Source organism: Syngnathus acus, chromosome 20, assembly GCF_901709675.1.
Source record: "Syngnathus acus chromosome 20, fSynAcu1.2, whole genome shotgun sequence".
Lineage (NCBI taxonomy): Eukaryota > Metazoa > Chordata > Actinopteri > Syngnathiformes > Syngnathidae > Syngnathus > Syngnathus acus.
This window is the reverse complement of record NC_051104.1, coordinates 1,605,353-1,632,109: the sequence shown is the minus strand read 5'-3', so window position 1 is coordinate 1,632,109 and position 26,757 is coordinate 1,605,353. Positions and strand designations below refer to the sequence as shown.

Sequence of the window (26,757 nt, the reverse complement as noted above, 5' to 3'; positions counted from 1 at the left end):
TGCAATTATCTACATATTTCCTTTACTTAACAAACTTGGAACACGTCATCAACACTTTTGCAAGCTTTTTTTGTTCAATAAAAAAAGCCACATTTTTTTCTTCTTTGACAGAACATGGATATAAGGAAGGAATTGTCCAGTGATTACAAACTTACACACGCACAAAAAAAAAACAACAAAAACAAACCACCGCTGTACACGATTGTCTCAGTAAATAAAGTTTTTTGTCATTTTTCTTAAATTATTAGAAAAGCCCGGAGATTTCTCAGGAACGAGTTTGTTTCGCCTTCTTACGGAGTTCATAAATAAGAAGCGCTGGCGGGGGAGGTGACGGGGACGGACCAACCGGAAAGCCTCAAATGAGTCCAGGCGGTCCATTTTCACAGTAACCACGGCTGTAAAATTCACCTCTCGGGACGACGACGACAAAAAAAAAAAAGAAATTGCGTTAAGACGACGTGTGACGGGACGTCAGCACGTTTGACCGTTCTCCTCTCCTCTTGGAAGATGAGACGCCTCAGGTAGCACGATGGGCCTTTTGATGAGATGCCAGAGCAAGGCGGGCATTGCTACAGGTACTCCAGGTCCAGAGCGTGATGGAGGGCCATGAGGTCCGAGTGGCTGGAGATCCTCCAGAAGGGCATGTTGTGCTGGAACAATCACAAGCCACGGCTCGGTCATTGAAACATGAAAAAATATATCAATGCTCCCACTGGAGGCCGCGAGTCGTTCCCAAGGCGAGCCAGCGGCAGGGGAAACCCGAGTCGCGGGAGAATGAAAGGAACTCGTCACAGGTGGAGTAGCGAGCTTCTCCATTAGTCCCCCCTGGACTTTATCAGAGCTCCAACCTCTCCAAGGTTCCGCTTAGGAGAGCCTGCAGTGACCCTTAAAAGCTCTTTGGCTCTTTTGTTTGGGAAATTGTCTTTGCTTTTAAAGTTGAAAAGCTGGAGATGTTATCTGGGTTTCTTTTTTTGCTCCAAAGGCTGTGGTTTTCTCGTGAAGGCCGTAACATAACAGTGCTTCACACATCTTCTCCATACGCGACATGACATGAAAGGAATATTTTATCACTCATGAACCCCGGTGAACACACCACAGCAGGAAATGGTCGGCTGAAAGATTTTTCTTTTTCCATGCCGTGCCGACGCAGCGAATATCCTCCCGTGATTGAAGGCTCCTTTATGCAGGCCTTCAACATGGCTGAAAGGGACGGTCTAGCGTTACACGCAGCCGAGGGCACCGAGTGGGAATCTATAATTATGACGCATCACCCGCCCGCCCTCGCCCCCTCCTCGCCGTGCCGTCGAAACATTTGAACACTAAAGACTTTCTCTCTTTTTTTCCTCAGATGCCTTTTATTGGCTTTTATTAGCTTTGTTTTTTCCCCAAAATGCTTTGTTTTACTTTAGTTTGATTAGTTTTAATGTGGTGGAGCAGTTGAAGTTGCAATAACAGTGTTCACCACTAGATGGCAGACATTGCTTAAGAATACCTTAGAGAAGAAGAGCAAATCTGACAAGAAGCCAGGACTAAATTGGGTCATGAAAATGGTTTATAAAATATAAATAAGATTTGTTTTCTCCAGAAGAACCGGTGATGGTCCCATGTGCAAATCCCTCACCTTTTTCGAGCCTTGCTCCTCTTCCACGCCGTCCCCGACCACAATGTAAACAACTTTCCTGCCGAACCGTTGGACGACTCTCTCGAAGCAGCTCTCCTTACCTGTGTGTGAAGAATCAAAAGATGAAACGATGAGTGGCACCCAAAAGGCCAACATATGAATTCTCTCAAGAAGGGTGCATGGGGATGATGTTTATTTTGCACTGGAAAGTGAGTTGCAGGACGAGTGTGTGTGTGTGGGGGGGCTGGCTGTCTCCAAGTGGTTTCATATGCAGAGGGAGGCCCCTCTCTGAGAAAATAATTCCCGAGTTGATGAGGCCTATTCCGAACATCAATCCTATCTGTTGCCTGGATCTCCCCGGACCCGTCACTTGGTAGCGCCTGTTCCCAAAACGCCAACTAAGCTACTCATCCGTTCAAGATGCTGTCACAAGATGCTGTCACCGACTGGTGCTTTTACACACGCGTCTGGTATCCAAGGGACGCCATAAAATAAGCATACATTGGAGAAAAAAAGAAATCAACATTTTACCTATTTTGGTTGCGCTATAAATATTTTCAATAGGAAAGACGATGCCCAGGCCGTAGAGCAGGACCTTGGCAAGGGCGGGGATCAGCTGCGTGGTGGTCACCAGGATGTTCACACAGTTGGACCTGCACAGAAGGAGACGGCGCCATTTGATGACAGACTTCGCGGGAAAGAAGTCCCCCACCCCCCACCCCCCACCCCTGCTCCCCTCGCTCGACTTTTACCTTGAGTGGATTAACGTTAGTGCTTTCAGTGCCAGTGTTAACCAGGAGTCCGTCAAGGCTTCAATTTCTGCTCGCAATTGCAACCAGGCTTCCCTCTTGGCCGGGCCCAGGAGACCTGCAAGCGTACGGGAATATTGTTTGCTTTGGACCGCTTGAAAAAGTACCCAACTAGTGAGGGGAGGGGGCGAGGTGAGGGGGGGTTACCTCCGACGTTATTTTTGTAAGTGGTGTAGATTTCTTTCACCCGTCTGTAGCGGAAGGCCAACTTTCTCATCCAGTCCACGCCTCCACGCACACCTGTGGCCAGGCAGAGGTTGGCGCTGGTGGCCGCCGCGTGGAAGCCGTCCGCGCCAAAGTTGTATGTGCTGCGGTTCGGATTGGAAAAGACGGGGCTTAGCGTAACAGCAAATCATGGTAAAATGAATTTCAAACGGTAAATTTTTATATATACAGAAATTTGTTTTAAAAAATATAAAAAAATATATAAAATTAATATATATATATGTACATATATATATATTTGTTTACTTTTATTTATATATATATATATATATATATATATATATATGAATCAGCAGTTTACCTAAGATCTTGACCGTTGTCATCGGAAGAAACGTCATCAATATGCACCTGGTCACATTCCTGAAAAACCAAACATAACATTTCAGTCGGCCCCACCCGGCTCAATCTATTTGAAGTATATCGAGAGGCTTCATTATTGAAGAAAATTGCCAGTCGTTAGCTTTGCGCGTTGGTTGTCATTTTTCACCAGCGTAAAAAAAAAAACACACACACACAGCCTGGCATTGGCCGGGCGCCCCAGTGTTGAAAGGCCTCGTCCGAGAATCTTCTGAATCAGCACATCCCATAATTCTTCCCATGTGCCCTCACCAGCGCCGTCTAAACAAAACCCCGACCTCGTCATCGGCAGAGAGGCAACCGAAATAAAAACCTATTCAGCAACTCGGGTTTGTGTTTGAGCCGCCATCTTGATGTATATAAATATAGTAGGCCGTATAAAAGGGGGCCTTGGCTCTAATAGCGCGTTTGTGAGCACATGTGCTTGCTAATACTCTTCCCTTTGGCTCTCCTTGGAAAGGCCCTGCTATTCTCCTGCTCCGTCCGGGCGAGCGGTAACACAATCCAGACTTTCTGCTAAATGTAACCGACTAGAAAAATTGAACCTGATGCTAACCGCCAATGAAATTATGACCTCTGATTGCTGCCGCGCCACACACCATCACAGGCCCCGGGGCCAGCCAGCCAGTCAGCCAGCCAGCCGGCCGGCCCGGTGAGCACCGCTGAAAAAAAAATCTGTTCTTAGTTTTCCATTTATAGGAACGCGCGAGTGTTACTGCCCTTTTCCTACCCCCCATCCACTTACTATATTGAGGGAGCATTGGTGTGAGGCAAAAATTGTAGTATGGACTCAATCCTGAAGCCAGGAAATTACCCAGCAGAGTGAAAAGAGAGGTGACATGTCTTAATCTAGAAAACAGAATGTAAAGGTATTTTTTTTAAAAGGTAACATGGGAACTATGTGAATAAAAGTGGCGCTTTGATTGAAGTCATCACTCCCACAACGGCGCAGCTCCGAATCCACCCGGTGTAGCCCTCGGTGCACGTTTGCTAGTTTGTTATACTCAATAACTTTAGCATTTTTTCCAAGTTGTCTATGTACCCAATCGTCAAATACGTCACCCAGCACAGGCTCGTATTTTATCCACGAATGACCTCGACTCACCTGTTTAGAATTAAAATTATTAAAAATAATAATTTCTCAAATCCGAAAAATCCCTCCAGAATTTTTTTTTTCAAGCTTTTTTAATTAAATCCCATCCGGCTGTTAGGACACCCAAAGAGTTGCTGGAACTTCCTGGTTTGAAGTCAATCTAGGCGAGGCCAAACACTGACGTGATTGCATTCCTAATGCCGGAGCAGGGTAAGGGTAAAGGGCTTTGGACCGTAAACCTTTTCTATTTTACTGGTTCCCCTCTGAACAAATTTTTCATCTCCCTGGATTTGCGCTGTGAAAGGGGAAGGGGAGCTTGAGGTGAGGAGAAACTCAAACCAGCTGTTCTTTTAACAGAATTAAAATCTTGACCCCACCACCCTCCCCCTCCCGCCCCTGTCTCCAAGCCCCGCACTAATGCAGCCATTCTCTTGCCAAAGTCTCTTTCCCCAGGATCCAAAGAGGAAAAGACTTTGACCCCGTGGCCCTTTTACCCTCCCTCTATGGGGGCTCCCACACACCGATAGAGGGTAGAAAGCCCAAAGTGGAAGCCTTGTGGTCCACAAGATGGAACCTTTAGCTACTGACTCCTTAACTCGAAACTTCAGAAACCAAGTTCCAGAAACGCACCATGATTTTGGGAATGATCAGGTTAATAAAACGGAGAGTGCGGGTGGTGGTAGAGAGCAAAGGTATGATAGGGAGGACTTGCTTGTTTTGGAAAAACCACAACGACTCCTTGGGTTAAGTACCTCATAAAGCCTCCATTTAAAGACCCGCCCCCTTTTCACTGGAATTCCTCAATTGTCCAGTAATTAGCTGCTAATGAACCAGACCCGATCATCCGATAAAAGCGCCTAATAGGAGCTCGTCGGGTTCATCCGTTGAGGTTAGATCCGATCTGGAACATGGCGCTTTCAGTCTAAAAAACGTATAAAAGATCACGAAAGGTTTACAAAGAAAATGATTCGTAGACTTGCCGACTTAGGACCTTGACGCAGACATTTATCAACCTGCTTCGCGCGAACAAAGAGGAAGGGGGGGCGTCTGAAAAACAGTTACAGTTCCCTGCTGGGGCTCGCGTAAACCTCTGCACCGGACTCCCTGGGAGGACCAGGGGTGGGAGGGGGGTGCAGCCGTGAGTAATGTCGTACAGTAACCCTTACACGTACTCATTAGGAACCACTTCTGAGGGCCTCGTAAACACCACAAAGCCACGGATGGATGGACGGACGACGCAGGTTCATGGCCGTTAAGTGCAGCCGTATGGTCAAAAATGGAAAGCGGCCAAAATGGCAGTGCTGGGAAATTTACGGCGCCTCGGTGAAATGTCGGAATACCGCATGAGAATAATGCCTCCCCGAATACAAATGAAAGTAGCGCATAAGTCTTTGGGCGTAAGAGACTGACAAGCCTCGACAATTGCGAGGGACTTTCTCAGGAGCGTTTGAACATCTCTTTTCCATCCAGTCCGCCCCCTCCCCTTCTCCCCGCTCACCAAGCAAACAGCGCTCACTCGAAAAGCTACAATCACTGTTAACCTAGACCAGATGTTCCTACTGTACTCAGGAGGGACTCGTCTCTGTTTGCTTCATAAGCACCTAAGTGAATTTTAAAAGTTGGAAGCGGCTATGGATGGACTGAAACTCTCGACGAGTGAGCATCACCCATCTGTCAAGCATAAATGGTTGAGATTTAGGGTTAACAGGAGAAAACCTCCAGGAGTGGTTTGATTTTTCAGGTACACCTGGAAAATAACCCTGAAATAACTTTAAACCAAAATGGCTTCTTACGTCTTTTCAGGCAGACGTTTTTGTGGGTCTACTCCTGAAAGACCTGTCTACCAAATTCCAGGTTACTGAACAAAACCAATGTGCAAATTTCACCAGGATGAGCAACACGGTAATTGAGGACAGGATGCCATTTCTCCATCATTCAAGTTCTCCTTCTGTCCTCTGCTGAAAACTTTTCAGCAGGGGAGGAAGCTATCAGAGGCGTCTTTGTTCCCCGGCTGTCTGTCATCAAGCAATCAAGCGATGACGGCCCGACTCTTCCTGTGGTGGCGACTCGGCCGAGACCAAAGCAAAGGTTAATCACCAATGCGCCAAAAACACGGAGCCCATTTCCCCCCCGCTCTGGTTTCCTGTCTGCCATTTTGGAATAAATGTCGCCATTTTGGCAAGTCTTTTGTCCGTCATGTCGTGGACAACGGCCGTCAACGCGGGATTCCTCTGCTCGACGCCGACACTCCAGCGATAGAGGCTGTCAGTCATTGACCCCCCGCCGCCCCACCCTTCAGTTCCCACCGCAGGTATGGGGGGGCGGGGGGGTTGCGATTATACCTGGGGGTCAAACACAGGATGTGGGTAACAAAGGGAGACTTCTTCCAAGCTACTTCATTCCGAGCCGCGCTTGAACAGTTGCGGAATTTAAACAACGGCGCCAAACAAAAGCACAGAGATATGCGGGTTTGACAAATGTTCACAGGAACGCGAGGGGGAATGCAAAAAAAATGTTTGTTCTTGTCAGAGTACGATTCAGTTAGGTATGATGGTTGAATTGTTTGTCGAGATTGAAGTCAAACAATGGTAACGAACGAGAACGAATATCCGGATTGGCGCTCTATGACAGCGTTGTCAAATTTCATTCGGGTTACGTGTAATCCAAGTCGAGGACGGCAGATTTTAAAGTGGAACGATTCGATTCGTTGCAGTTCGGTGCACTCGTATCTTGTGACTTAAAAAAAACGATTTTTCCGATTCAGATCGGTTTTCATTATATCTCTGTTGTCAGCATAAAATGGCGGCTTGTATCGAGTGGAGTCACTCGCCGAGGGATGTGGGTGGTAGGCTGGGGGTTGTTTTGAGCACACTCTCACACACTTACACACACACAGGTGTCAAGCAAAGCAAAAACAATATAAAGCTATCAGTGAGGCGGAATTGCGGGATTTAACCCGACTATGGCGAGACATAAAACCAACAGACTGCAAAGAGACTCTGGAGGCCCGTAGTGCAAGCTGAGCGTGCAATTCACAGCATCGCTCATTAACAGGCCCGAGTGCACGTTTCAACCCAGGGAGCTATAAAAAGCAGGCAGCGCTCATGTCACGGGGTTGTTTCCACCCATCCGGCGTGTGGAAGTGGCTTCGGAGTGTGAAGGGGGCATTGGGCCACTAATTGAAAATGTTCCCACCTTGGGAGACCTCCCTGCCCAACCCCCTTTGTGAGGACTTTGCCCTCATGCCCCTTTCTCCTTCAGAGTTGTTTTCTCACCCGGACAGGGAGGAAGGGGGGGGGGGGGCGGCCAGTCCTGTACCCCCACAGAGAGGGGGAACCTGGTTCCCACACGCTGCTCGAGCATTTCGCAGCTACAGTAAACTCACAAGTGTCAGTCTTGTAGGTTTCATTACTGGCTGAAGTTTAGAGCAATGTGGGTCAGGACACAAAATGGTGGCAATTTATTATTTCTTGAGTTTGTCGCCCTCATGGCAATCTGGGATTTTTGCGCGTAAATACAGAGGCCGATGTACATTTATTTCTGTGGGCATCAAAATAAATCAAAAGTAAGATTCAAATGCAAAATACCATGCTAACATTGAGTCGGCTAGCACGGCCATATTTAATGTGGTGGCTCTAGCGAGGCAGTGTTAAAACTTTGATGGAGCCCCTCGTACTAAACTCTGCACCTGTGTTCCTTTCCTGCGCAGCCTTCTGGGCTGTCCCTTTATGGCTCCTGACTAAATTAGATGGACCATATGCATTTCTGCACATGCTTCAATACATAACTGCTGCTGCCGCCGCTGCTGCCGTCGGAGGTATTTATAGGCTCGCTCCGTTTTAAGCTGCCACTATCCAAGCCCGGGCGACTGTACAGTAAATCTGCGGAGAGGAAGCACGACCGCTTAGGCATCGCACTTAACCGGTTTGTTTTTAAAAGGAGAGATCAATGCGCTGACCATTGTTAGCGAGAAACATGCATTAGCGCTTTCTGTCCCTTGCTATGCTAACGTCTCAACACATCGAGTCGACGGTCGGACAATATCGACCGAATGATGTAGCCTCTCCAGAATCACGCTGATGAACTGGTCTTCACTTTCCTGACTCATCTACTCAGTCTACTGTCCTGCTATGTTAGCTAGCATACCAACTGTTAGCATTCTAGAACACATTCAGATGAGAAAATGAAGGCCTTCAAAGCCACATTTTGGAAAGACATCAAATAAATCAGCCACCTAGTACGACAGACAATCTCAATAGCAGTCCTGTCTCTGCTCGTCTTTTCCATTGAAGCGTGTGGAAGTGAAATCCGGGGAGTGCCGAGAGACGTGGGAAGCGGCATGTGGCGTAGGTGGACAGCGATACCAAACACACAGCGTGACACGCAGACAGAAAGGAGATGGGTGCAGAAACACTAAAGCCTGACAAATTGCGCCGCTACGGTTGGGGGCGGTGTACGACTGACATGTCAAATTCATGGCGTCCCTCAAGGGCTCAGAAAGTAATGCATCTCCGGTATGAGACTGATAACTGAGAAGGAGGCTTCCACGCTATGAAGCAGTTGCTTCTTATGGACGCTCTGGTCACACTTTTATAGCCCTTGGAAAACACTAAATCATCAGATAGAAGGCAAAAAAAAATGGAGGACACGCACCTCTAAGTCGTTAAAGAATAAATGCGTGTCGGCCAAGTTGAAGATCATCTCTTCCATCCGTAGTCCTAATGATACTGACGATGGTGGATCCTGAAAGAAAACAATAAAAACAAAATCATGATTTTATTTTTTCTGCTTTTATTTGGAGTGAGAGTAAGTCGGTCCACTCAAATAATTTCCCAGCAGGCTGTTCTCATAAAAGAAGACATTAGGCCCACTTGAAAGTTTTGGCCCGGCGCGTTTACGACGGTGCAGAAAGGACCACGATCATCTTTGGAACGGTCCACAGATGGGAATAAACGCTGTTAAAAAAAAAAAAAAAGACCAGTCTCCAGTTGGGGGTGGTCCTATTCCAACACTCGGGTGTACCGGCAGTTGGAGCAAGCCGCTAAGACGAGGATTTCTTTTTGTGTGTGTATGCAGCTGCTTTGGGAGTGCTCGTGGGGACCAGGAGCAGGGATTAACCGGTTAAACCACCTGAAAACTCACCTGAGCTTTCGAGTGATTAGCTGTCGTAGCTCATGCCGCTTATGTTTTCACTGGAGATGACAGTGGAGCAAATGCACAAGTACAAGCCCGGAATAAATTTCCAGGTCGCCATTGACGAGAAATAAATGTCCGCGTCACAGCCACAAACCGATACGCGGCATTTTTAACCAGCGGTTGTTTTGACGGCCCAAAATGACATTTTGCGAGAGAACTTAGTGTTTCTGTGCCTTTGCTCTGGTAGGGAGGGGAAAGGTGGGGGGGGAGTATTTGATGGGGGCGCTGTTTTGTTTTGGGGGTGAAAGAGGGCTGCCCCATGACCCGACATTGTTTATTTACTCTATTCCCAGCCTAGCATGCTGGGTAGCGAGCGAGCTGAGGCTTATGCCAAGAAGCAGCGGCGGTCTCACACACACACGCATACACACACACACACACACATGCATACGCGCACACACACACACACGCACACACACACACACACACACACACACACACACACACACACACACACACACACACACACACACACACACACACACACACACACACACACACACACACACACACTCACTGGGTCTCCGGTGTACGCCTCTGAAGCAGGAAACACCCCGGCCTCCATAAGGACTCCGTTTCATCTGAATTTCTATATGATGTGACAGCAGCTCACTAGTCGCTGCTCTGGTTCTTCAAACAGTAATAAAAGTCGCAATTTTTGCACTGCCGGCTGCTCAGGCCCTAAAAACGGCAACCGCAGAGTGTGCTCACTCAAAGCCTATCTGCAAGGTACATCTATAAACTACTTGAGGAAAGAAAGTGCTCACCCCCAACCCACCTTTGTCATCCCTGTCTGGGTGGCGTCCTGAAAACATGACAAAAACATTTCCCCGTAATCACTATAAATATCTGCACTTTCCCTTGTGGACCCTCGCCGCCCCCTTCCAACAACACCATCTTCCCCTCTCATAAACACCGCACAGTTCTTATCAGCTCTTTTAATTGGCATTAAGGCAGCTCACCCCCATAAAGCTTTGACGGCTAAAGCCAGCTGGAGCGTCATTGGGCAGGCCAGAGCAGGAGCTTAAAGGAGGTGGGGATGTAAAGGGGAAGGGGGAGGAGGGGCTGTTATTAGTAAAAGTGAGGGGTGGTTGTTGGGGGTGGGGGGTGGCACTGACATCTCGAGGCAGGTGGTGCCTTGTGGCGTGCTTGTATTCTTAACTCCCTCGCCGGCTGATTGTTTACGTTGAATCACGGAGGATTCACAACGTCGGCGACTTTTCCCACCGAAGCACTTTTTCCCATCAAGGGCCATTTTTGTCGTTAGAAAGTCCTCTGAGGGCCATATGGAATTTGAAATGAAATATGCGATGGTCATCTTTTTTTGTGTGTGTGTGCAGATAACATTGCTGGCTAAAGAAAATTTTGTACTGAACATTGCTTAAGTTAAAAAATAAAAAAATAAAACACATTTATTTGTGTTTAAAAAATCTCAATGTTTTTTCTTTATACCTAAAAATAATTGCAATTTTCTGGCCATTAAAGAATTATAATAATGTATCGACAACTCTACTCCCAAAATGCATTTAATTATCTGACCGCGTGTTGCTGTGTCTCTGTGTAAGATCCACAATGCTGCATTTTTGCCGGATCTTCGTGTGAAATCATCTGCTTTGATAAAAAATGCAAGGACCCGTGCGACTGATCAACTTTGAAAGCGACATAGAAGGATGCCCTCAAAAGCAAACCATGAGAATCCGATTTTGCCTGATTTCCCCCCACCCAAAAACAGTTTGTTTAGAAAGTTTAAATTTAGAGAGGCAATTTAAATGGAATAACAAATAGCCCGGCGTGGAAAAGTAAACGTTTCATCATTTCATCTTATGAGCATGCACAGGGAAAATAACCATGTGCTATAATAAAAATACATTTGTTGCAATATATATACAGCGCTTATTCCAATTCACTTAGATTTCTTTTCTGGATTTCATTCCTGAGTGCTTAATTAAAGCAACAGTGTGCTCATTTGGGCAAGAGAAAGGAACACTTAAGTGTGTCAGGGGACATCCCGTGCGCAACAGTTGTGAGCCCCCCCACCCCCCACCCTACCCCACTTGGCGATCCGCAGCCACGCACCACTTCGACAGCTGCAGGCAAATACTTGCCAAGCCTCGTTGGAGCTATTAAAAAAAGAAGCAATTATCTACACGGTGAGATCCCCTTACCCCGTGCTCAACCGTCTATTTCCCCGAAATGTCCCCATGCAATAATCCGGCTCCTGACGCTCCAATTTGCGTCCCTTCCTAACCCATTGGCTGTCGCCCATTGCTTCAGCCGTCTCGTATTTCCGCGTTAAATTGTCACTCACCCGTCCGTATCTGTTGGCGTAGGAGCCCGTGAGCAAGGAATGAAAAACGATGATTGTTTCATCCAGATCCCAGATGAATACTCGCTGGAGGAGAAGGGACACAAAAACAGAGAGGAAAAGAGTCAGAATCGATGGCGATGCAAAGTGATCCTGCCGGTCAATAGCGCGGACTGGCCCGGCCTCGGCCACCACAACGGTCCCCGCCATCCCTAGTTTACAATCGATTGGGACAAACTCATTAAGTAGATATGCGATGATGTCAGTGCTTAAATGGCAGCTTATAGTGCTAGCAAAAGCTACAAGAACATGTTAGCATAGCATCGATGGCGCCCCCCTGTAAGAGGGACAATCCCCCCTTCCTCCTTGATTGCTTAACACAGAAAAGAATTCCACAAGGCGTCAATTATTCATGCCCGGTTAAGGAAGCGTTACTTATAATGAATTAATGCCCACGGTGCGTTCAAGGCAAAGTGACAGCCCATGTGCTAAGTGGATTAAGGTCCCTCGAGGGCGTCTGTCGCCAAGGTAGCGAACTCACCCCTACCTCAAGGTCGGAGTCGGGCGGCGGCGACGGGTTGTTGTTCCTCCTGCCCCGGCCACGTGACTTTCCATCCGAGGCTCGGCGCAATCGATCCGAATCTGAATCTTTAATGGGGGTTGATGGACTGTGGATGGTACTGTACTCCACTGGAAGGATGACGGATGACAGAAAGAAATGACGCTCGGTTCTTTGCGAGGACGTTTGTCTTAATGTACACCGTTTGGTTCCGTTATTTATACAAATAGACGACTGCAAGCTTTTGTTATACAACACACGGATGATGAATCTAGTCATCATTTTCAGACGATGCTAACGTCAAGTTAGCGCTCCAGTCGCTTACCTGCAGGATTGTCTGCGATGGCCTGGCTGGTGATGGCGGCGGGGGGTTCCTGTAGGGTATAGGTGGTGGTTGTGGAGGGCGTGCTGGGGCTGGTGTTGTTGCTGGTCATGTAGGGCGACGTGTAGGGTGAGCTGTTGTAATACTGAGCGTACTGACCCTGGCCGAAGGCAGGATAGCCCGGGTACTCCTGTGAAGAGATGCAAACTTGAGGAATACTGCCAACATTTTGAAGTGTTTTTTTTTTTTGTAACGTGAGATATGCCCTTCACCATTATTGCTACTTTACCGCACAGATTTCCAAAAATCATAAATGCGAACATATGTCAGCTCGCTCCCACATCTGGACAAGCATCCCGCGCTCTCACTCTGTGCCACGAGACATATGAGCGAGGCGGTACAACAGGTAATCCAGTGGACGAGGCGTGCGACATCCAGAGTGATTTATGTGTCGCTGATGAAATGTAAGACGGTGAAAATCTGGTGTTCCGATCGATCAGCGGTGCTAGGATCCAAAAAGTCTGGCAGTCGTACCTGTTGCGTGTTGTTGAAGCCCGTCGAGTTTGTCAGGGAGTTGTTCCCGCCATATAATCCTGACGTTGTTGTGAAAGTACCGCCTGGGAAGAGGTATATGTTTTGGTTACATAACAGACTTTATTTCTAGGATAAGTAGTTTTGGGGCGAATAGATGATGTAAATGCTAGTGGAGCGAACTCAAAGCTTCAAATAGTGACTTGTGGCAATCCTCAGGGGTCAATCTTAAGCCCTTTGCTGTTTTTACTTTCTTTTAAGGATCTGGGTATGATTTCAAAAGTGCCAGACTTAACTTCTATTCTACAACATCAAATTATCGGTGGATTTAAACAAAATTAAATATGCAGGGGGGTGCGGGTGGGGGGTGAGGTCCCAGGATGTTGTAAGTTTGGCTCCCTTAAGGATAACCCTTGAAAAGCGACCTTATCTCTCTCCTCTTCCTCTCTTTATCACTGCTTGAATCAGGCCTGATGAATGACAGTTGGGGGGCAGCAGGGGGGGATTCCGGAGGGGGGGGCAGAAAACAAGTGGAGAGAACCTTCCTCTTCCAAGCAAATTCTGCGAGTAGCACAAGAGGCTGGTTGTCTTGTGGCTACTGGAGGGTAACGTCCGGGGCGAACGACCGAGGGCGGGTCGGTCGGTTGGGGGGGGGTCTGACATCCCGCCGGAATGAATATGTATGTTTCTCTTTTCACTCACTCACTCAAAGGATGATCCCTCCTGGGTAATTAAGTCATTCAAAGGGGGGCTGATAGCATCTAATGGCTTAATAATATACACAGCTTGACTTATTAGAGGAACAGAGGGCGGGCGCCTCCAGGCTGGGGCTGTCGTTGCGCCTTTCAGCTGCGCTCCATCTGCTATGGGCCTGAGGAAGGCCTCACGTAAAATGGCCGCCAAATTTTAAAAATGCTACAAAAAGGAAGGGTTAAATACAAAATAACAATTAGTCCCCGCCCCCTTTTCACTGTCTATGTGTAATCCTGCCATACACTCCAAGTGCCAGTTGAATGGCGGTAAATGCACTGTCATTTAAATGGGGGGTCATCATTACCTTTTTTACCCCCAACCCCGCCCCGACGACAAACAAGAGGGAGTTCCTTTTATGCTGTGAGCGCCAGGGCCCTCCCACACCGTGACAAACGTGAAGCAGCTTTTCAGAAGGCAGTCAAAAGATCAGGCAAGCGGAAAGGAAGGATGTGGCGAAAAACGGACACAAAGCGCTTCTCTGTTTGGCCCCGAGAAGAGAAACAAATGATTTGTGAAGTCTCCCCGCTTACGCCCGTGCAGCTTTTTCACCCCCTTTTCATCCCCCCGACTTCTACCGGTTATTTTACATCTGTCTGCCTTGTTTGGTTCCTCAAGGGCCGTGAGGGGGAATTTCGCCACCCCCCCCCCTCTCACTTCTTATGGTTCCAGAGTTCAAAACGGAGTGAAAGTCTGACAGAACAATCAGAGGCGCAGGCAAACGAAGAGCACGACAACAAATTAGCCTGAAGCGCAGTTCAAGCGGTCATAAAAGTGCTGGCTCGGCGGAGAGCGAGGAGCCACATAAAAGCCGAGGGGACCCCGGCCCGGCGGGCCTCGGCCAGAATGGAGGCGTGCTGTTAGGATTGGGGGCCTTGCGGTTCCCCGGGGGGCATGTTTTCGCTGCCTCCCTCTGTGCTGCTCCAGTTAGTTCACTCAGTCACTCAAGTGCAGACATCAGACCCCCTTTCCCCCCTCCCCACCTCTTGCCTGCCTTCTGGCCCCACAATTGGAAGTCCATTTGCCTTGCTTGATCAGTCTCCTCGCCACGGGCTATGTCTATCATCAGTGCACAATATTTGGAGCAGAAGTTTGGATGCCCCACTTGGGAATACGCTATCAAGTCCAGATGGACTCTCCTCCTCCTTTTTTTTTTTTTTTGCTGGCTTGCCGGAATGCTGGAATCCAATTATTCACATAATTAGCATCTGCTCAATCCCTAACTCTCTACCGCCGTTACTTCTAAATTGTCACCTTAGACGTGGCAATCTTCTCGGTTCTTTCAACGCCCCCCTTGGGGGTTTCTGTGCCAACCCGCCATCCATTGCCACGCGAACGTGCCCTTTACGATTCGGCGCAGCCACGCAAAGCTCCGTGGCATTGGACATGAAAGCGAGGCGCAGAAACATTTATCTAATCGTCTGCCGCCTTGACAGCTGGTCACAAGCTGGCAAAGGGATACGGGTTTGGGGGATCGGGGGGGTCGCAAGTGGACCTTGCTTTGGTTGCTGGAAACCTGGAGAAGACCATTGGAATAACCTTTACCGATTACTGTAATCGGTCAGGTCCTAATTTACATTTCATCTTTGACAACTTCGGGCTCGTCAGGGGATCTGATAGCCAGGTTAAGGTATAAAGAACAAAGCGCACACTACTCGGAAGACAAATGGACATATAATGCTGTCATCGGAACTTCAACCCACTCCCTCCACCCTTCCCGCCGTCGTCCTTTTTTTCAGGCTCTCTGGTTTTTGGTCGGCAGCCACGGGGAAAAAAAGGGCCACGGCGTGCCACATGTGGTTGAGTTGCTGGCGTTATTTACTGTTGGATTTTCTGGATGATTTTGTCACAAGGGAGCGAGAGCGGAATGCGGCTAGCTAAATGGCCGACGCAGGTGGAAGTTTTGCGGCTCCGAGGGGGAAAATTGTTTCTGGGCGGAGGGGCAACAGCTCATCTTTATTAGTTTCAAGGCTATAAATCGCCACAGTTCTAAAACACTTAAACAAATACAAATATGATCACAGGGAGAGAAAAACAAAGGCTGGGGAGTTGGGGTGCCTCCTAAGTGCCGGGTGATTTTCTTCCACCATCTTGTGTTGATTTTTTTTTTTTTTTGTGCGACTCACCCTGCATTTGGTAGCTGTACGGCGCCTGCCCCGTCTGCGGGGTGCTGAATCCCGAGCCGTAGCCGAGGAAGCCCGTCTGGCCCGGCGACTGCGACTGGCTCAGGCCGCTTTCCGTCTTGATGCCTGCCCACAATGGCCCTAAATCAGTTAGCGACATCAGATCGGTTTGATGCTCTTTACAAGAGTCGAGAGTCACAGGTCTGAAATTACACCGAGAGTGGGCCGGGGACCGATCACAATGGCCCCGGCGCTGATTTGTTTACTGATTCCTTGTCGCGATCTCATACCATTGCAAAACGGACTTTTGGGTTACTTCAGATTACACTTACTGTTATCTGTAATCTAAGACACCAAAATTTCAGACCACCTCTATCAAAATTTAAGACGTCATTAAATAAATGGAACCACTAGGAGTCAGAAGAATGTGCTCAATAAAATGGAACCACAAGGATATGAGCTCAAGATTTAGTGAAATTCTGCAATACTATTTTTGAAGTACGGACTGCATAGGAAACAGAATACAGGATAAATAAATGTAAATTTAAGACCCCTTGAATAAAAATCCAAGACCTCTCGTTCACTAAATGTAACCAGTACGAGTTTGCTCAAAAGTTCACAAACAGAAATACAAATTAGAATTTTCTTAAATTTCGGTGTTAAGACAAATTTTGAATTTTGGGGTGGAAAATCAAATGTAAGTCTTTTCTGGATCTTCAGACACAAATTCGTGTTGTATTAGTCATCTTCTAGCACGGTCAGCAAAATCACCAAACGAGAACATGCGGGCAACAAACAACAACTCAGCAAAAATAATGACAACGCCGTCTCAAGAAAGGTCTTGACCTTCACAAATGAAAGTTTCTCTTTCCAAAATAGTTAAGATGGTGTCCCTCACCGTAGGCCGGTATGCCGTAGGGCTGTCCGGGCTGGGGGTAGCTGGCGTAAGCTGCGGCTTGCTGCATTCCTGTGGTGTACTGCGCCTGCCCGTACGCGGCCATATTTTGAGACGAAGGGGTCGGAAGAATATGCGGATATGTCCTGCTGTTTGAGCGATGAAAGAACAACAAAAAAGTGAGGAAGAAAATGCAGTCAGCCTTCCAAAACAACTAAACTCGCCGCATAAAAATCTGATCGTATCGCCAACGACGAGAAATTACGACACAAGCTGCAGACATCCAGGCAAACAAAGCAGGAGGATCTAATTAAAGCTCCAAATGAAGTTGAGCGTTGCTTATTTTTTATATATATTTTTTTTGAAGAACAAGTAAAAAGGAGCCTTACTTGGAAGGGTAAATCTGCGGGGAGAACTGGTGCGTTTGTCTTGGACTGAATCCACTGCTTCCAATAGCTGAGGAGGAGAGTTAAAGAGAAAGACAAGAGCACGTTGAAACACTCAGAAGCAAGGTAAATATTAGTTTTCGCCAACAGAACCCCGAGATTCCGAAGAAGCGGTAATTACGCCCGCATTACTCTGTTTATTTCCTTGACCTTCTTTAAGGTTGAAAAGCGGGATCGTAATAATGGAGCAAAAATAATCATGTAGGCTAGGATCTTTTTTTTTTTCTGCTGACTCATTAATTGTCATGGCAACCGCCGGGATAAACACACAGCTGTAATGGGCTGACAAAGCCGCAACCACGATACATGACGACGTAGTCCCACAGGGCTCTTAACTTAGCCCCCCAAAAATGTTTTTTTTTTTTTTTTTTTTTTTTTTTAAGGAGGCTCATCGTGTCTTTTGCTCTCAGTTATTTTATTTGCCTTGAAAATAAATACTTTCGTGAGCAAAAACTTTGTATAAACAAAACAAGCTTTAAACGGTTTTGGCAGTGTTAAAAAACAAAGGATTGTAGTTTTGCCGGTTTGTAGAGACAGTAAAAAAAAAAATTGTGATACAAAGAGGGCCTTCGCACTACCTCCGCTGAATGTTATTAATACGTCTTTCACCGACATGGGAACTGCCCCAGTGAACACATTCACACACGTCTGTGTGAACAAAGCATATAAAAAAAAAAAAAAACGCTGACAAAGACAAAGGGTCATGTTCTTAAACACACATACATATACACACTTTATTGGTCAGGACGCTTCCTGACGTCCGGCTTATCAGTGGACTCATCGCTCACTGATCACTTCTGCACACATAAACACACACACACACACACACACACACACACACACACACACACACACACACACACACACACACACATACACAAACTCGGTACCTGATGCGGAGAAGCTGTCGAGAGAGGTGTCTGCAACTGAGGCGGCTATGTCGCTGCTGCTCATTGGCTCGCTTTTAACTGCCAAGGAAAAAAACCAACATATTATAAAATATAAAAATATCATTACTTTATTAATTTCTTTTATTAATTTATTTTATTAATGTATTTTATTAATTTATTTTATTATTTTATTTTATTATTTTATTATTTTATTATTTTATTAAATATGATTAAAAATAATGTTTAAAAAAAGTTTCTTTTAAATCATACAAGTTTTGGGGGTTCCATTTTATTGACCCTGCATATCACAATTTGTGTTTTTGCTGACTTTTGCATTATTTTGATCTCGATTTGTTTTGCCATGTCTTACCAACTCATTAAGTTTTCATTTCCACTTGTTCTCGTCAGTTAGTTTAACCTGCATGACATTTTAGGGAGCTGACAATATTCTTTCTCATCTGACTAATTGTGCACAGCCCGTGTTGTAAATCCAGCTTTTGATATGCTGCATCTGTGTTAAAATCTCAAACAAGCGGGCTGACACAACTCTAAATCAACACTGGCGAATGATTCATGTGACGTGCGCTAAGATTTGTTTTAGGATCACTGAACTGTCAGGAAAAGGCGCTGCTTTATAAATTCATCTTTAAGCGTAGCGACCGATTTGTGACCTTGGCTCCATTACCGAGCTCACTGATAGATGCGTGAAGTGCAATTTCACAGCTACCTGACAGCTCAGGAATCTTTGAAATCATCCCCCCCCTCCCCCTCCACCTTTTGGGGGCAAAACAAATCGACAATGTGGGCAAGGCGGTCATGCTCCGCGGAAATGAAGAAGCCATCGGCTGTCATGTCGTACATGTTTTTCCGCTGTGCTTGTTCAGCGCCGATACATGCTGACAAGTGGTGGGCGGGTGGTGGTGGTGGGGGGGGCATAAAAAGAAAAAAATAATTCTGTGTGCATGCATAAACTAGCACACCATCACAAAAACAAATTTAGGGTTGGATAAGCATGAAGGAATGAAAACCCACTTCAAACCATGCCAGCATGACACATTGAAACAGCAAAGCCTGAATGAAAGATCCAATTATTGAATTTTGGATTGTCCTTTCATTGCAAACAAAGTAGACAAACCTGAGGCGGACTCTGAGTTAGAACCTAACAACCAGTCTGCGGTGGTGAGCATTGTGATGCTGTCACCTATGAGGGGAAGAGAGCGGTAAAAAAAAAAAAAAAAAAAAGGACACGTGACGTGAATCCTGTCTATTTATCACCCAAGTCAACAACGATGCGCTGTGGGAAAACCGCATGCAAAACTCCACTTGTGTCCATCCATGCTGAGGGAACGGCATCATGACACTTAAATACACGGCTGATAGTCGCCGAGAAATGCCGAGCGGACCTTCAGTGCCATTGGGTGTCATGGAATTGTTGTTATGGAGGTGGGAGTTGTCCAGGCTGGCACCGCTCGGAGATTCGCTGCTTCCACTAAGTCGGCTGTGAGGACTGGCGAGATCCTGCATTTCCATAAACCTGAGCAAAAAAAAAAAATAGCATTGGAAAATTGAGGATATTGGAATACCAATGGTGGAGCAACATATATAGAGAGACAATATCTGATATATTAATTCCGCTTTTTCACTATTTGAAAATTTAGGTGTGCAGAAGGAGAGGGAAGTCTATTTCTGGTTGTCGAGTAAATGATGCAGAAGATGCGAGTAAATAACATCTCCACATGATTTCAAACAGGCTCCCTCAAATGAGCAGACGCGCTGTAAGTAATTGACAGCAATGAAAGGCGCAGTGACAAACAAAACAATTTGTCATTCCGACGCTTTCGTCAAGCTGCGCTTTCAACGTTGGCCGTCAGCGCGTCGCATCCCATAGCCAGATGTCGGCCGGTTTGATGCGCTCGGGCTTGATTACAAGAGGCTGCGTGCCTTTCTGACTGGCAGGCGAGGAGGCCGATGTGTTTACTCTGGCAAGCGCCTTAATTGTTGCCGTGTTTACGCAGAAGCAAGCCAAACACTGCATTGAACGTTTAACTCGACAATGCACCCAAAAGCATCAGGACGGGTGCCATTTTATGGATATGAGTAAAATCAAAAGCACTCTGATTTTATAATGATTTGAAGCAATCGGTCGGAGGATGAAGAATAAAGAGCCAATTAGATTATCTGTCTGCTTGTGTTGCTGTACCAGTTGTATTCAAATAAAGGTGACAACACTGCGACACTGATGCGATACATTAGCCTGTTTATGGCGTTTCCATTTATGTTACAATGAAGGTAGCGGACCTTGTATTTTTTTCCCCCAAATGGTTCCCATGGATTAAAATCAAGCCCCTACCTGCAACCGAGATGCCCGATTCCTCCCAAGCCCTGCGACTCCTCCTCCGGCCAGCTCCACCTGGAAGAAACAAAGTCGCTCCTTGTTAGCGTGAGACAAAAAGCCTCGTCTCTGACAAAACATGAAGCGGTGAGAGAGACGAAGCCCGCCGCTCTTTCCTCCTGGAGAGGCGGTTCATCATTTTGGGCCTACGACAGCTGCAAACTGGATTAGCCCCCCCCTCCCGCCCCCAATCAACATGCAAAGTGACTTAGCCAAGGTAAGCAGGAAGAAGTGGTGGTGGTGGTGGGGGGGGGGGAGTATAAGTGAGGGATCACAGGTTTTTCAAGACAGGAAGATGGGACGTGTTGAGCAGGCGACCAGTCGAGCGTGACAGGCCAGGCATCCTCAGCACATCTTTCATGTGCAATTGACACTATCTGAAATTCATCAGCAACCCTGCTCCGGCCCAAACTGACAGCTCCTAATGAGAGTCAGGATTGCCCCACCCCCCGTCAACCATCCCCAAGCGGGCCAGCAGCAGGGCACACAAATATACAACTTCAAAGCTCCATTTAGAACCGGAAAAAGTGGCACAAAGGAGGAAAACATCCTGCGTGGTGATGCGGTTTCGCTTATCTGTGACTTCATTTGAGGATTAGCAAATTTTGAGGAGCAATTTTTTTGCAGGTGAATCACGGGGACCTGAAGCAAGGCTTTTAATAAACAATAAAAATATGATAATATATCGAGTGAACAATTTGTTTCCTTTTTTAACATATATGTAAAATTAAGACGTTTTATTTTTTGAATTCATGTTGTGAACATTTTCAGTAAGGCAGTTTTAACAAACAAATTTCAATTCAAACTTTCTACGTTGTATGTATTTAGTAAAATACATTGCTTTCAAAACAAATTCTCGTCTTCCAAATGTAACTCCTATGTTAGCTTTGCAATTAGCACGGCGTCTTTTGTTAATTCCACCTCATCATCAAAAGTGTCGTTTATTGGCAGACAAGGCGGCGACGACCAGCCAATCCGCAACTTGTTTAGCCACACTAGCGCATCGCTAGCTAGCTAAACGCTCACTCAAACGTTGTAAAACAGAATATGTTCTTGAGAGGCCCCCAGTTCATCGGGGCACACACGCACACACACACACACACACACACACACACACACACACACACACACACACACACACACACACACACGCCGCACGCGCGCGCACAATCGGGGCACTTTTGGAGGCCCATCTCAACAACAAGGCGCAAATGCGAGCATATGGAGCCACATATGGTTCCGATGACAGCGCCGACGCCTCTATTACTCTCCTTTAGCTGACAGTTACATTTCAGAGCTCGGTCCGACATCAAGAGCGCGAAAGAGCCATACAGCGGCGCGGCCATAACACTACAGTATATTAGAACTGACTCAGGGCCCACCGTGGGGATTCCGGGTCCAAAACAGGGTCAAGAGTATACGTCTGGAAATGATTTTTATTTTTTTTTTAAAGACGGATTACTCTGCTTCCAGTTTTGAAATGAATTTGTTTTTAATTGTGTTCAGAAATGCAGTGTGACCTCAACAGCTGTGATTTAGTCACAGAATAAATACTATCAATGTAATTGAATATTTTTTTAAATATTATTTGTGCGACCTTTGGCGTCTGTCGTGTTCAAGTGTCTCCACGGTTGCAGGTGAAAGCATCCAGGTGAGGAGAAAGCGTGAAGAAGACCCACTTCAAAGGCCTCCTTGGAAAATACTTGTTGAAGCCAAAGAAAAAGCACCTTTCACGGACGCGCCGGCGCGTCTTTGAAGCCGGCGGCAACAAAGCGTCACCGTGACGACGGGAGATGAAGAAGCGCTGCCACGACAGGCTCCCGTCACGCTTGCTCGCCGTTTGTTTTCCAGGTAAACACAAGCTGACACTTTGAGTGCTGAGGGTTGCCCCGTATGTTGGCGCTCTTCAAAATGGACGTGCATTTTTTGACTTCATCATCAGCAGCACTTTTTCTCTCTTAGTATTCAAATCAACAATCCCCAAAAAAATGTTTGATGTAGATGATCACTTTAGAATTTAAAACTACAAATTGAAATCAGACAAGGCTTTAATGTGACCTTAAATGCATTTTTGACATCTTAATTATTTTTTTCTGGCACATCAGATTTTTTAGATATTTTTAGTTTTTAAATTTGAATAGAAGTTTTTGCATATATTATTGATATTACTGAAAATAGGATAAAATTGATAGAAATAAAATTAAATTATTTTTTTGTACAGACAAATACTACCACTGATTCAGCTTGATTTGATTTTGAAAGCCTTTTTGTTGAATACAAAGTTAGGATTAAAATCAGCAGAAATAAAAAAATAACAGGCTGTTCCTGATACTTAATATCATGAAGCCGTCTGACCATGTTTCACCTTAAAAATGCTGTGTTTAAAACAACCTAATTTGGATTCAAATCTAGACTGACCCAGGAATTTTTAGTACAAAACAACCCAACAATTTTTTATTTTTTTGCAACCCAAAGTGTCATCAAACTGGGTCGTTTCAATGTCGAACTGGGAAGTTTTAAGTGTGTTTGATATGCACTTCTTTAATAAAAAAAAAAAAAAAAAAATTGGAACCTTAAAGCGACTAATCCTCACTTAAGCTGGTCAGCTGAGTCCACATGGTGGCCGAGGGAAAATAAATCCGCCGGGCAAGCACAAGAATGTGGACGCGTACGACAATTGGACACAGATGTTGCGACTGGGTGCTGAGGTGCGGTGCAGTTTTATCTTTTTTCTTTCTTTTTTTTTTTTTTGACGCGACGCTCCGCTTGGGATGCTGGGCCGCGGATGCAAATTTTTCAAAATGGGTCCACGGTGTGTTGCTGTTTGAGCGGCGGTCGCCTAATAAGATCAACTCGTCGTGCATATTTAAATGTAAATGGCGCCTCATTTGCCTTTGGTCAACCCGAGTAAACAAAACACTGACGGCGTCATTTGAAAATTCATTATCAGTGTTTTGCTAATGAAATGTAACACGGAATCGAATCGCAGGCTCTTCCGGAAAGGCCTCGGAAAGGATATTTAAGGCTTTAAATCACATTTTTAAAAAAAGTGTTTAAGTCGGATTTATGCCAGGCAATAAATCCATACAGGTGAGTTAATTTTGATGTCATATAAAATCCTGACTATATGTCCAGTGGGAATTTTGGGGGAACGTTATTATTAAACCAAATCGAGCAAGAGGATTAAAATAACATTTCATCCAGGAATTGTTTTTATCTGTAAAAAAATCCCTTTTTATTAAATTTTTTTTCCTCACTAAATGACCTTTAGGTGGGTGGGCCGTTCCACACGCATTCTCGTCACATTTCCACTTTTTGCTTTTTTTTGTTGTCCTTTCAATCTAATTTCCGGACCTAAACAGCAACGTGTGAACAAAACAACGCCTGCTGCTATTTAGTAAACAACTCCTGCGCTGCTAAATCATCTGCCTACTTACCAACCCCCCGACCTATGACCCCCCCCCCCCCCCCCACCACCACCATTCTCTGCATCCACAATGCCGACCGCTCCTGCTTGTGCACATACAGCCACGCGAGCAAATACGCACTAATTGGATAAATAAGGTTATTGTGCCGCTGAATGGTAGCAGCTTGTCGTGTTTGTTTAACACCGAGGGAGGGGTTTACAATTTTGGGGGTTCTAGTTTTACACTTTTAAAGCTCCATATGTGGCCCACCAACCATCAGTTGCCCACCACTGCTTTCATCTCCCACCTTGGAGCGAACGAAAGAGGATGAAAAAAGCGAGAGAAGTTTCCCCCCCCTTTAACGTGAAACCACTTCAATTACACGAGTGTGTGATCACGCCGAGTGTGTGTGTCATTTTTTACGGGGACGCCGAATGGCGCGCGGCCCTCCATCTCGGGGTCTCCTTGCAGCATTCCAAGGCCGAAGCAGATGGCATAAAATGTCAAGCGCTTCCACTCGCGAGCGCTTTTTGCTCTTTAACCCACCGGCTGCATTCGACAGCAATAGTCTGGCTGGGTCAATTTGACCCGGCGTGTGTTTCATTATTCAAAAGTCTCAGGGGCAACAACAACAACAAACTAGAATGAACACTTAAAAAAAATATTTTTTAACTGTAATAATTTGTGTACTATTTCCATTTTCTATGTTAATTTCACATGTGTTATTTTTTATTTTAAAACGGGCCAATTTGACCCATGTTGAAAATAATCCTTTTGTATAATAATTATTCTATTGCTAATTCATAAAAAAAATTAAATGCACTGCTAAACCATTTTAGAGGTGAATAAAGAAAAGCTTGTTTTGGAAACAAATGACAGAACAATTTCAATTGAGTGCAACAATTTTTACTTTAATTACCTCATATTTAAACTTTTGTATTTAAATTTGCCCGGAAGCTTTAAACACTTTAATTACTTTAACTTAATTTTTTAAACTGCAATAACATTTGAAACCTTACTTGAATATTTTGATGATTATGTGGCAATTTGGATCACTGGCACACTTTTAAATGCATTCAATATTTATTTAGTATGAAAATACATATTTATGAATAAAAATGGGTTTTTAAAATACAAACACACACCGAAAGATTCCAAAAGCCCAGCAGCAATTTCATGCAAGTACAAAATGTCATACTCACAACAATTACGCTTGAATCCTCGTGTCTTTATCCCTTCTTTAGAAAAAAAAATAACTGTAGAAAAAAGATCCAATGTTCTAAAAAAGTTCTCCTCCCAGAATCTCCGGCATGATTGAAGGACGGAGATGAAACTTTACAAGGCGCCTTTTTTCTTTTTCATTTTAAGCCTGGGAAGGAATGGAGCGCACCCCCGCACTGCCGCCAGCCAGCGCGGTACCTCAGCAGGGCCGGTCCGCTCCGGCCACAACGGAGAGAGTTGTCAGATTACTGCTGCAGGCGCTGACTAGTAGTGTGTGAGTGTCTCTCTGAGGAAGTGAAGGAGGGAAAAAAAGAGAACTAGAGAGAGAGAGGGGGGGGGGGGGAGGGAGGGAGGTAATGGGAAGGGAGGGAGAGGTTGTGGCTAAAAAAAAAAGTTGCTTTAACTGGGAGACTTTCAGTTTTGAGCAAACCTTTTCAGCTGCGCACCACCTCAACCGGTTGACACAGATGGTGCACCGCATTTACATTGCACACAAAAGAAAAAGAAAATCAGTCAAAACAAAGCTTGGCAGTCTTTACCTAACTTTTGAAGCCTTTTTGAAATTCTGATAAAGGAGGCGCACCCCCTCTCTCCCGCACACACCCTGAAAAAATAGTGTCATTGAAAAAATATTGTCAGTTACTCTGCCATATTACAAACTGGGAACCCCTGAAACTCAAGTCTTTAAGCATGGGGGTCTTCTCCAGATTGTATCAGTGGAGGCTAAGACCCCGAGGGCGCCCCCCCCCTCACCCACTTGCCCCCCCCCCAACACACACAAACCCCATTTTCTTTGCACTCTTATGTCGTAGGTCACCATTGGATTTCTCTCCTTGGCAGAAGGACCCGGGAGGGTAAACAAGGGTTTAGGTCATTAGCGTTAACTGAGCTGCAGTTTTAACAGCGGCCCGGGCGGGTCGGCTTGGTCCTTCTCAGGCCTCGTGGAAGTCTTCCGTCAACACGTCGGCGGCGCGTCTGTGCGCCTTCTGTCCACCGCCGGTTGTTGTTTCAACCGCGCTAAGCTGCTACCGATCGGCATCCAATTGATGATCTGCTCAAGCTGTTTCGCCAAGAACTCCAGAACTTTTCTTATCCGGTTATGAATTTCATAAAAGTATGTCAACCCCATGAGAAGGCTAAAATCAAACATTCATTACGCTAAAGAGGTGGTGACAGAAGAACACCAACAGCTAAAATTATGGGAGGCCGTGTTAGCCATCTGGCCCCCTGTTTACGCTCGATGATGGCGTTTAAATGCTAACAATCTAACAAAAAGTCTTCCACGACTGCCTTAAACTGCGTAATTTGCATAAAATACTTTGAGGGAGAAGCTAAGCTAGCGACTGTCTTAAACTGCGTGATTTGCATAAAATACTTAGCTAAGCTAGCTGTTAGCATGTGCAGAAAAAAAACAAAATGTGAATTTTGAGCTATGATTGATTTTAACCCTCCAACAAGACTCAAAATAAATGAGCTATAATCGCACAGTGTGCATCCGTCCGGGCAGGCCGCAGGTGAATCCGTCGGCTCCGATTTCTGTGGGGCGTTTATTGCGCGCCCAACAGGCTCTCGCTAACTCAATTGACTGATGGCAGCTCTCAAGTAACCGAGCGGC

The 26,757-nt window shown here is 45.8% G+C and overlaps 1 protein-coding gene across 6 annotated transcripts; it reads right to left on the bottom strand.

The window, feature by feature from the left end:
- eya1 (EYA transcriptional coactivator and phosphatase 1) lies at positions 1–25,435 on the bottom strand. Of its 6 annotated transcripts, none has more exons than XM_037280243.1 (19): positions 25,124–25,435; positions 20,473–20,532; positions 19,526–19,656; positions 19,258–19,323; positions 18,123–18,200; positions 17,176–17,242; positions 16,790–16,935; positions 15,895–16,032; positions 13,022–13,104; positions 12,491–12,677; positions 12,154–12,296; positions 11,610–11,693; positions 8,759–8,848; positions 2,957–3,015; positions 2,578–2,738; positions 2,374–2,488; positions 2,153–2,274; positions 1,622–1,722; positions 1–650 (listed from the first exon to the last, which is right to left on the bottom strand). In XM_037280243.1, exons 3-19 carry the CDS (start codon positions 19,650–19,652, stop codon positions 570–572), a joined length of 1,848 nt encoding a protein of 615 aa, XP_037136138.1. In that variant the 5' UTR covers positions 19,653–19,656; positions 20,473–20,532; positions 25,124–25,435; the 3' UTR covers positions 1–569. The 6 variants fall into 6 exon arrangements, with proteins under 6 accessions (XP_037136138.1, XP_037136140.1, XP_037136139.1 ...); XM_037280245.1 differs by having other exon boundaries at positions 15,895–16,017; XM_037280244.1 differs by having other exon boundaries at positions 16,790–16,932.
- Positions 25,436–26,757: the final 1,322 nt, after the last annotated feature.